At 32.6% G+C, this 12,719-nt stretch overlaps 1 protein-coding gene across 1 annotated transcript; it reads left to right on the top strand.

Annotated features, from left to right (window-relative positions):
- The first annotated feature begins 7,846 nt into the window (after positions 1-7,846).
- On the top strand, positions 7,847-8,449 carry LOC149176199 (ethylene-responsive transcription factor ERF014-like). The gene has a single exon (XM_089421375.1). The coding sequence runs from the start codon at positions 7,847-7,849 to the stop codon at positions 8,447-8,449; it is 603 nt and encodes a 200-aa protein (XP_089277501.1).
- Positions 8,450-12,719: the final 4,270 nt, after the last annotated feature.

Raw genomic sequence — 12,719 nt, 5'->3', positions numbered from 1 at the left:
CGCCTTTTGGAAAGCATTGTTTGCAGAACTGGGTACACAGCTGAATTTTAGTACAGCTTATCATCCCCAGACTAATGGACAGACGGAACGAGTAAATCAGATTGTAGAGGATATGTTAAGAGCATGTGTAATGCAAAAACCAACACAATGGGAAGATTATTTACATTTGGTGGAATTTGCATATAACAATGGATATCATTCATCCATACAAATGACTCCCTTTGAGGCTTTGTACGGACGGAAGTGCCGTACGCCCTCAAGTTGGAATGGCCCTGAAGACAAACTAAGGTTGGGGCCAGAGATGCTCAAGGAAATGGAGGACATGGTAAAAAGGGTGCGGACTAATTTAAAGGCTGCTCAAGATCGGCAAAAGAGCTTTGCAGATCGGAAAAGAAGGTTCAAAGAGTACCAGGTCGGCGACCATGTTTATGTAAGAATTCAAGCCAGGAAAAGTACCCTGCAATGGAGCGGTTGCGCTAAACTTGCACCCCACTATTTTGGACCTTTCCAGGTCTTGCCAAGAGTCAGGCTAGTAGCCTACCAGCTTGCTCTGCCAAGCCACATCAAAATCCATAATGTCTTCCATGTTTCTATACTAAAAAATACATCTACGACCCTAAGCATGTGATCAAATGGCAAGATGTACGGGTAAGGACTGATTCCAGTTGAATTATTGGATATGAATTTTGGAAGCGAAATGACTGATATTGTTGATGATTGCAGGTCGAACCGGAAGGAGAGGTCCTGGTCAAACCACTGAGCATTCTTGACCGGAGAGAAGTGCAGCTGCGGAAGCGAGTTATTACCCAAGTTAAAGTGCAGTGGCAGCACTATGGGCCTGATGAGGCCACTTGGGAAGATGAAGAGCTTCTTAAGGAAGCTTATCCGGGGCTGTTTGTGAACAGCAGACATCGGGAAGATGTCCAATCTCAGGGGGGGGAGATGTGATGACCTCGGGAATATGTAAATATTTAAATTTCACTACGGTAAAAGACTAGATTAAGAATGACATTGGAAGACTATTTTATTGTCTGTTTTTTTTTTAAAAGATTCTAAGAGTATTTATTTTATTTTACATGTGCATTAAAATATTTTAATAAAGAATACTCATGATAAGTGTTGGCAACTCTTGGGAGAAAAGTCGGTTATTGGAACTGACTTTAACCACCTTCCCTAACTGGAAAAGCTTCCAGGGAAAAGGGAGAGGATGGCAAAAATCTGCGCTGTAGAGACAGGCAGAGGAAAAAAAAAAAAGAGTGAATGAAAGACTACGTCTAGTAAGGACCAGATAGTCGAGCACACAGTGCAACCTTGCTGAGGATAGTGATCCGGCAAGAGGAATGCAAGGGGGAGGCTCTGGTCTCGAAGGACGAGTCTCACGGATGGGCGGCTAAATAGTTATGCACAGGCTTACGTGCAGGTGATCTACTAAGGGACTTAAGTGTTGGCCGAGGCCAGGTAAGTAAGACTGAAACCCTCAAATCTCTGCAAGTATCTGCAAGTCATTTAAGTTAAACCCTATAAATATCTGTAATGCATAGGAGATAATTTTTGCTTAAAAATATCATTGCTACTTCCTAATTGCACACTAGCTGGATGGCAGATGTTAGTCTTTAAGTATAGGAGCCTGCGCCTTGTTCCAGACAGAGACCCGAACGGTTAAGCTTCGGTCTCACTGCCAAATGACAGGAGCAAGGGTAAGAATAAAACCCTAGTTGTAGTAGACCGATCGCAACACTACTATTCCGAGTAGTTGGGAAAAGCAGAGAGAGAATCTTGCCGAATTACAAGTTACAGGTATGAAAAACAAGGAAGTGAGACAATAATCTCCATAACTCAATTCTATTACTAGGAAAGATTAGTGGTCTTTCGAGTGTGGCATTAAACTCATGATATAGAATAATTATAGAAAGGGTAAGGGGAGACAAGCCCTCCGAGTCGGGCAACCCCTGCAATACAAGACAACCCTGCAATGAGATTTTAATAAAGAAGTAACTAACATATAGTGAATACCGGGAGTGCCTCGGTACACCTCTGCAAACTGCGACCCCACAGAACGTGTATCAAAGAATAATGTGTTAACAATACCAAGATTAATGTGATAATAATACGAATGCTGATGTGTTAACAGTATCAATGTATAATGCATTAACAAACAGAACCCCGAACATAAAACCCAGCAGCATTAGGCTGTCATCCGCGGGGTTAAAGTAACAGCAAATGGTAAAGTAACTGAACTATAAACCAGAGAAATACATTTGGCTCTTGGTAAGAGCGGAATTTCAGACCATTCCCGTCCACAGAGTAAGCATAGGGCCGGACAACCGAGGCTGCATACTCTGCCAGTGGGACAGCCATAGAATATCCATGCAAGAACCGTAACGGGAGTTGCAACTTCATGCATTAGAATGTACATAAAACTTCTACCATGTATCAAAAGCATAACCACAGTATAAATATTAACCAGAACATTATATGGAAAGTTTACACAGCCTTTGGCCAACAGAACCATATCATTCTTGACGCAAAAGAAATCTCCTAGCCGACATGAAACAGTGGTGGAGATTTAAAGTCAATTGATAAAAAAACCATACGGTCGTAACAGTTCACAATAAAGAAAACCAACAGGGTCTGTAGCCCCAATATCTGTAACATATCATTAGAAAAGGAATTAAAAAAAAAGGGCCTGAAGCCCCAACATCTGTAAACCACACGGCCGTGGCCGGAGTACCATTCGATATACAACATTAACATAACAGTTCAAATTACAAATGGTTAAAATGCGAATACAGTTTCCACTTTCTGGAGGAATCTCTAGCCTTAACCACGGAAAGCGCCAGGGTTTCGACGGAACCCATGGCCAGCACAAGGGCAGGCTCGGAATAGTACAGTGGGGAGCCTCCTGTTGCCACCTGCGACCAACCACGGTGAGGTAAGGTTGGGCTACGGCTCGGCGCAGGGGAGACCCTCTGCGGGTAGACCAAATAAAGAGTAAGAAATGTAACCCAAATCGCATACTGTGCAACCGGGAGAAACGCACCTGGTATAGAGCCGGGAGCACCATAGCCTTCGAAGGAGGGCCTCCTCATCTGAACGAACTCCGAACCGGTTCTACTGCATGCACACACCATGGCAAGGAACAATTAGCACTGCCACATGAAGGAAGATAATCATCTACCCGAAAGCAAAAGAACAACAGAAAAAAAGAGCCGGTAGGTTACAATCCGTGACATACCTCCAGAGTTCAGTAGCATATGTTTATATATAATGAACAGACGGATGATCGGCGCAAGATTACTCGCTCGGCGGAGGAACGAGCGCTCAGCGCATGAGGAATTTACCAGAGGAGCTCAGACTGGAACGAGGTGGCGCCGAGCAGAGCAAAGGGGCGCCGAGCTTCACAATAACCCGATTAATCGAGAAGGGCAAGTCATATACCATCCAAACCTCGGTTATGACATCTGGAGGCGTCTCCGGCCTCGGATCCATCCCGGGCCATCCACACCCTTGATCATGGCGGTAAAGAGTTAGGCGGGGACTTAACGCCAGTCCACTCCCTTCACGTGATCGAGCCGGCGTGTTTAATGCCGTGCCCACCTGTCATTACAATGGAATGCCAGCGGATGCCTCGAGCTATCAACTCTGATAACACCCAAGGTTCATAGGGCGGCCCAATTTTAATAAAGCAATCAACCAAATCGCTCAAGGGTCCTTGCCACCCTAGGTTTATGAAAACCATAATCGTTGATAAATTAATTTCCCAGCAATCATTTGTGTAAACAATATATGTTCATATACATTACAACATATAAATCCATATGTGGGTAAGTCAACGAACAGTGAGGCGTTCGTACCAGAAACCATAACGAGCAATAGAATATTAAATACGATTAATAATAATAAAAAAAATCGGGTACGTGAAAAAAAAACAATTTTTGTATAAAAATAAATATTTACCTTGAAATATATACATGTTTACATTTTTAAAATATTATGAATAATAATATATATATATATATATATATATATATATAGATAAAATAAAAATTTATTTTAGAATATATTCTAATAATTTAATAATATATGAAAAAGACAATATTTTAAAGATTCCTAATCGGTCACATCAATTCAAAATATCATTATTTTGGTAATCATTTTAAATGAAAAATAATATTAGTTATCAAAATTCCTATCCCATCAAAATAATTGTGGATTTTCACACATATTGCATCAAAATAGGTATAAAATTTCATGCAAATTTATGAGCAACTTAAACTTCATCTTTTTTAATTTGAACCACTATAATTTCTATAATAATATATGTATGAGATATTCATATAAAATGTTTTTAAAATCAATACATTTAAGTTATTTAGAACTAAAAAAATATATTCTCATAATTTTTATATTTAGAACTAAAAAAAAATCTTAATAAATCACCTTATTACTAAATATTTTATTTCTCATAGAGCATTTTCTATTTAAATTTTCACCTTTAAAGTAACATTTATATCAATTTGATATGATAATATGTGATTAATTATATTATGATTTTTAAACTTAATTCTCTTAAATTATTTATATAATATTCTATATAGCTTACATAAATTTGTTAGTGATTTGAAATGACGCAAATTTGAGATATTATCAAAAATATGGATAATTGTACTTTAAATTTTGAATTGAAATTCATAACATTCTATTTTAAAACATAAAAAAATCACTTACTTTCCAAGAGCTTAATAAAAATTTAGAATTTTTATTTTTATTTTTTTTTATTAAACATAGAAATCATTTTGAACAACTTGGAATTTATTTTTCGCTAAAAAAAGATAACAACCTAGAAACAGATTAGTAACTAATAGCTACTTTGATTTTAACTACTTCACTTAAAAGGATATCATTAAAATTTACCAAATTCCACTGAAATAAAATGAATCAAATTTGATGTTTTATTTTTTTATATGAATTCTCTAGGAATATCTTTTTCACTCAAAAAGAGATAACAACTAAGAAAAGAAAAAGATTTTTGTAACTAATAGATACTTCGATTTTAACCACTTTTCTAAAAAGAGTATGATTAAGATTTACCAAATTTGAGTTAAATAAAATGTATCAAATTTGATATTTTGTGTTTTTTAATATGAATTCTCCAAACTAGGTTGCACTCAAATGATCTAAACCACAAAGATAAAGAAAAGATTACCTCCCTTTATATTTGTAGCCTAATTCTTTAACTTATATACGAAAGTTTTTTTCACAGAATCAACAATATAATTTCAAGCAAGAATGTGGTTTTTTGTTATTTAAAATACATTTTGAATGCATAAATAGATTCAACACTCTAAAAAAACTCTTGAAACACTCAAATTCTACAAATTAAACAACTTAAACTCAAGTTTATAATCGATACAAATTAAACAACTTAAACTCAAATATATAATCTATTTTGATTAAAATTAACTAAAAAAAATCATGAAAAAAATCATTTCATATATAAACTGTGAAACTGCGGATGGCTCATTAAATCAGTGATAGTTTTTTTGATGGTACCTACCTGGTTGATCCTGCGAGTTGTTATATGCTTGTCTCAAAGATTAAGCCATATATGTCTAAGTAAGTAAATTAGACTATATCCCCTCTATATATAACAATATTATAAAAAAACTATTACATAATAATTACTTATTATATTTATATTAAGTAATAAATATTATTTTAAGTTCTACAGTCTCTCAAACAACCTAAAACAAATTTTATCGACTAAAGATTTTGTAAATTGTGTAATGAGACAAAATAGTCTCCACCATAACCAGCGATGACTCTGCTTTGATCAGGCTCAAAGCGATTCATAGATAACCATAAAATAGATCGACAACTCACCAATAAAACAAATTTACACATCCCCTCCTATAAATTAGTAAAATAAACCTCTCAATTTAACAAATATTTAATATTATTGTGTATAAAATTATTATTATTAATCAATCCGACCCCACTAAATACCCACCAACAATATCGCACCGACCGTCATATGACATTGAATACCGCTGAGAATGGATATGCACCATAAAATTATTAACAAGTATTGAATGTGACGTGAGGATGGATATGCATCATACGATTATTACGGTTAATAATCCTCTAACAATAGGTGCCCACCCTCACGTGGCATTCAACACTGTTGCATTGCAATATGCTTAATGTTCATGGACCTCTCAAGAGGCCCAGTACTTCGAATGGAAAATTTATATTGGTTTTCGAGTGTGAAATAGATTTATAACTAGTTAGGTTTAGAAAAATTATTCTCTAAATATAATAGTTAATTAATTATTTTTATGAAATGAATATTAATGATATTTAATTATAGAAAAAATAGTGATAAAAATGTTTTTTTAATGAAATGAATGTCAATAGTGTTTAATTAGAGAAGGAATGGTAATAAAAATAGATAAATTTTTAATTGATTCACCAAAAATAGGTGTTGCAATTAATTATATTGTTTAACTTTTGTCTAAATCACTTATTAGAATTTAAATTACTTATTGGCCAGTGAAATTTAACTAATTTTTTTTTCAGTGGGGGAGAGAATCTCCGCTGAAGAATCATAATACAACATATATCGCCGAAGGAGTAGCGAGCTGAATACGTCATCATCGAGCAGAATACGGCATTATCGATCAAATTACGGTACCATCGATCAAATTAAGGCACCATCGAAACTGTTAAACTACTCATAGGCCAGTCAAATTTAACCACATTTTCTAAATTATAGGTCTAAATCACTCATTAGAATTTAAACTACTCATGGGCCAGTCAAATTTACTGTTTCAATATTTTTTGCTATCATGTTTTAGGTTTCAAAATTATTCGTGGCAGTCAAATACGTTGTTAAACATTAAATTGTGTCGCTGCCTCCCATGATTCTCTGAAAGATTCTCTGCACGCTGTAACAATGACATCCACGCACTAACAATCACATCGAATACATGCATTTCCCTGAAAAGGAAAAGCCTTACAGCCTTAATGTAACTAAACGACAGAGAAACTGGATTAAACAACCTCATTCTTCGCTTTAATTTACTAATTTCGATGGATGAAAGACAGGCGATGAAAGAGGAAGATCCCTCACAGATTTTTCGGGGCTTTCTTTAAGTTAATATAGGAATTGTCTATAATGTGATTTTTTGGAGATGTGGGTGTTGGAATCCGGCGAAAATTTTGATGTGAAATTTTGATTTGTGTTATTTAAACTAGGTTTTTTCACTGTATATATGGATTCAGCACCATGAAAAACCCCTAGAACACTTCTATTGTGCAGTGTTTACGCATCAATCTTATGATTTCAATAAAATCCTGCCAAATTTTAGAGGAATTAGACCGGAAAAATCCAAAAAAAAAACTTCCAAAAAAATACAAAGACAACTCCGTTAATATATCCAGATTGACTCAGGGACTTTGCTTCGCTTTACAAGTCAATCTGTGAGAGTCCACCGATCTGATCACACGTTAAACGAAGAAAAGGGATTTCCATGGGCCCCTGACCTTTCGCTAATAAATTCCTTCGCGCGTTTTTCTTTGATATACCAAGTCAGTCTTCCTCTGAATATCCAACACTCTGCATTCATTCACTACTGTGTAATCCCACGTCTTCCTTTTCCCAACTAACACACGGATGATACGCGCTCCCAGCATTTCAAATTTCAGATATATATACACAGCTATATTGTTCTCCATGTCTTGAAATCAGGGCCCTGCGTTTCCTTCCATTGCCTGATCTCAGTTTCAGTTCAGTAATTTGCCAAGCTCTGTTCATAGCCTGCTACTTTATTCGAAACATTTCAATATGGAGAAACCCACTCCACAGGAACACGACCATGTCTTCCCAAATCAAGGTCGCGGGGAAACGTCCCGTAAATTTAGGGGTACCCGATTACGAAAATGGGGAACGTGGGTATCCGAAATTCGGATGCCGAAATGTCGACGGAAATTATGGCTCGGATCATACAAAACCGCTGAGCAGGCAGCCCGTGCTTATGACGCCGCAGCGTATTACCTGAAACGTCCTGCCGCCCATTTCAATTTCCCAGATTCTGTGTCCCTTATTCCGCCTGTGTCTTCTCATTCCCCTAAGCAAATCAGGAATGCCGCCGCCAAATATGCCTTAGGCGAACTGACTTCGACTTCGCCCACTTTGCACGATAATAATAAGCAACAGCCCGCACTTGTGTCGCCGTTGCAGTCGTCTTCGGTTTCGGAAATGGAGATATCGAGCGATCAGGAGGCTCTGTGGAAGTCTCTCTTAGCGGGAACAGACGGCGCTGAGGGTCTCAATTCGGATAAATTCCCGCCGATTAATGAGTTGCCGGCGCCGGACCTCCTTCCGACTCCGCATGAGCGCTACAACTCTGTTGATCCTACACAGCTGTGGAACTTCGGAGAAGATTGACTTTCTCGTACGACAAACCAGAGAAAGTTGTCTTTCGAATCGCGTCACGCGTGGATCAGATCCGAACGCTCAATGTCCTCGTGGGTCACTTTAAATATATTAAATAAATGGAAAGGTTATAATTTAGTTGTCAAATCAGTTTTTAGTTGTCAAATCAATTAGTCACTGTAGTTATTATGTGTTAGCATAATTTAGTTGTCAATTGTCTATGCGGGGACAAATTTACTCAAAAGGAGTGCTTAAATCTTGTTCAGTACTATCAAAAACCTTGGGGCACCCCAAATATTGAAATTTGATAATTAGATTTTCCAAAATTTCTGCTAGATTTTGTCAAAATCTTACTAGAAATTCTTTTGTAACCTGGATTTCCAAAAATTTCTACCATTTAGTCAAAATCTACGACAAATCCTTTTGTTCCTTCTGTTTTATGAGCAAATTTAAAGTCTAATTATTTGTTACTAAAATAATGGTTTGGTAGTATAATTCAATTATCAAATCAGCTTTGAGGAAAGTAATTATTTGTCACTATCCCAAAAGGTGAGTTGATTAATGAAAATTATTTTTAAAAATTACATTAAATAACTCTTTAAATTCAACTTTTTAATGATTCATAAAAATACATGCTTTCACTTTTATTAAATACTTGTGGTTATTAGACTATTCTAAATAATATTTGCATAAATTTTTCAAAAATTAATAATAATTAATTTCTATGCACAATTATAAATTTTATAATCTAATTTACAAACATTTTGGTTTTTATATATTTTTTTCCCAATTGTAATTTACAATATTTAAATTTTATCTCTTTTTTTAAGTTATTTAATCTATTTATTCATTTTAAAAAACATAAAATCATAATCTCACTCTAAATAATTTAAACTAAAAAACCAAATCATCTCAACTAATTTTAAACAAATATTAAGAATCATATATATAAATATATAATTTTTTAATTATTTTATTTTTTTTAAATAAATAATTTAAAAATTGCTCTCTAAAATATATCGGCTCTTGTGATACGTACAAACTTTTTTTCAAAAATAAATTCTTAATTGTTATAATTAGTGTATATCTCTATTAAAATGGAAAATAAACCTTGCAACCATTCCGATTGTTAAACTAAATTCCATTAATTTGGAAATAAGTTATAGGAAAAAGGTCAATCAAAGGTAAGATAAACCCTTGGATAAATTCCCGCCGATTAACGAGGTGCCAGCGCTGACGTCAGCCTCGGACCTCCTTCCCAAGTTCCCACTCGCATGAGCGCTACACCTCTGTTGATCCTACACAGCTGTGGAACTTCAGAGAAGATTGACTTTATGGTACGACAAACCAGACAAAGTTGGCCTTTCGAACCGCGTTGATCAATGGCAAGAGCTATTTCCAACCCCATAACATATTTATGACGCCTGACATGTTCGGGAGATAGCCGTTTATAATGCGCAGCTTTTTCTTTTTTTCTATAATTATCCGGACGTGATGTTATAAAAGGTTATTTCCGGCGCATGTCAGAGTGTCATAAATATGTTATAGGATTGGAAATAGGACTCGCCGTTGATCAATTCCGAACTCTCAATGTTCTACGTGTGTTGCTTTAAATATATTAAATAAATGAAAAAAATGAAAAAGCTGATTATAATTGAGTTGTCAAATCAATAAATCAATATACAGTGTAGTTACTATTTGTTAGTAAAATTTAATTGTTAAATTTTTTTCAAATTTGTTAAATCATTTTTTAAAATCTATTAAAGTAATTATTTGTTACTAAATAATTTTTAAAATAGTTATTTGTTGAGTTGTTTTTAATGTGATTTTTTGGAAGTTTTTATGGTTGGTTTTCTGGTATAATTTCTTTAAAATCAGCGGTAATTTATTGAAATCATAATTTTGATGTGTAAATGGCATAATCTAAGTACTTTAGGGGTTTTTTAGAGCGCTGAATCCATATATACAATCAAAAAACCATTTAAATAACACAAATCAAGGTTTCACCTCAAATTTTTCTGCGACATTTCAGCATCAGAAAATTTAAAACCTCGCGGTAAAAACAGCTTCGTTTTTTATAAATATATCTCAATTGTTGAAAATAGTTATTTGTTAGTAGTACTGAAGAAAGTAATTGTTTGTCACTATTTCAAAATTTATTCATTAAAATTACTAAGCAAATTGCATTATCTGAATAACTTAACTTATTAAGCAAATTGCATTATCTGAATAACTTAACTTTTTAATGATTTATTAAAACGCGTGATTTCCCTTTTATGAAATATCTTTAGTTTTAAAACCATGTTAAATATATAATTGTATAGAAGTTTAACAAAATTAATAATAATTATAATTTTTATAGCCTAATTCATAAATATTTTAGTTTATATATATATATATATTTATTGCTGTAGTCTAATTTATATATTGAATTATTTTTTTCACGATATTTTTTCTGATTAATTTTAACCAAAATCCAAATCTAATAGAGATTATTAGAAAATTGAGTTTAAGTTGTTACTCAAAGCTTTTTTAGGGTGCTCAATCCATTTATGCATCAAAAACCATTTTAAACAACAAAAATCACATTCTTTCTTGAAATTGTTTTGTTAAATTAATATTTTTTGTCAATTATAAATTTTAATTATGTAACTTACAAAATTTAAATATTACAATTTTTTTTTTAATTATTTAATCTATTTAGTCATTTAAAAAAACTAAAAAATCATAATCTCTCCAAAATATTTAAACTGAAAAACTGTCTTAAACAAATTTTAAAAAATCAAATAAGTTTTTAATTATGTACACATTATTTTATTTTATTTTTAAATAAATACTTAAAAGACTATTTTGTAAAATATATCCTCTCTCATACTATTCACAATTTTATTTTTTAAATAAATTCATAATAGTTATAATTAAAACATAACGAAAATAACCCTTTTTATTAAAATATAACAAAATAAACTTTCTGCTTTTCCTAAGAATTAGGAAAAGCAAAATGGAAGATAAACCTTGCAACCATTCCCATTATTAAACAAAAATCGATTAATGTGGAAATAAGTTAAGAGGAAAAAAGTCAATCAAAGTTAAGATAAACCTTTCGACTATTACATAAAATTGGGAGATAATTGATCACCGTAAAGTTTGGCAGGAGTGGCTGGTTCAAGTTTTATGAATATTTTTATGATATTTTAATATGGTTGGAATTTTAATTTTATATTTTTAGAATATTTATATATATTTTTGGTTTTTTTATTGACTTGATTAATTAATAATTTTTTAGATATGTAGTATTGATAAGTTATAATATTGTCATAAAAATCTTTTACGAAGATTAAATCTTTATTATTAAGAATCTTGTTCCATATATTTTAACATTTATATTAGTTCTTTTATAATTAATAATAATATTGTTATTATTATATTTAAAATGCATTACAATTTAGTTAGTTTTTATGAAGTGTTGTGATGTTTCTAATAAACTCATACGTATTAGTATTTACCAACCATTTAATGTATGTGAATGTGCTAGTAAGTAATTTACTCATAAAATTCTATTATTATCTTTCAATCTTTTTCAAAATTATTAATTAACATTAATTTTTTTTTAAAGAACAAAGAATAACTATTATATTAAAAGGCACTGAGCTAAAACTCAGTTAAGATACATGATTTACATGAGCAAGTTGAAACCAGTGAACATAGTTGGAATGGAGCATGTATCAATGACAATCTACGTAGTTGGAATGGAGTATGTATCAATGACTATCTACAGAATTTTGACCTAAGATTTTGAGCAAAATGGTACAATATCTATAGTATTGAATTGGTACATTCACCAATACTGATATAAGAAAAACCAAAATTTACAAAGCATTAAAATATTACATTAAATCATGATTAATCATTAAGTAACAGGGACGTACCATTTTTTTCTTTGCCACCAAAGTTCACCTTAATTTAACCTTGAACCAAATTAGTAATGTGATCAACCTTGAAATTGTTTGATTTAAAAACATGAAAATATTTTCTTAGGAATAAAGTAACAATTGATAAATCTCCTTGAAATTTTGACTTAATCTTATATTGAAAAAATCTTGAATATAAATAATGAATTATATTAAAAAAAATTACCTCTTCAATTATCAAATTCACAATTTACTTTAAACTTTATTATAAAACATAACTATAACAACAATATTAAAAATATATCTTAAACCCCAACTATATCTATTTTTTTTTAATTACCCAAAAAAACAAAAGCCTTCCAAAAAAAATC

The sequence above is a fragment of the Pinus tabuliformis genome, chromosome 4_1, assembly GCF_031772625.1.
Source record: "Pinus tabuliformis cultivar Carrire ecotype Pingquan chromosome 4_1, CPIR1, whole genome shotgun sequence".
Classification (NCBI taxonomy): Eukaryota; Viridiplantae; Streptophyta; class Pinopsida; order Pinales; family Pinaceae; genus Pinus; species Pinus tabuliformis.
The sequence above is the reverse complement of the archived record's forward strand: the minus strand, read 5'-3'. Positions and strand labels throughout refer to the sequence as shown.

Excerpts from the sequence above, each read along its gene's own strand:
- LOC149176199 (XM_089421375.1), top strand. The coding sequence starts at position 7,847 with ATGGAGAAACCCACTCCACAGGAACACGACCATGTCTTCCCAAATCAA.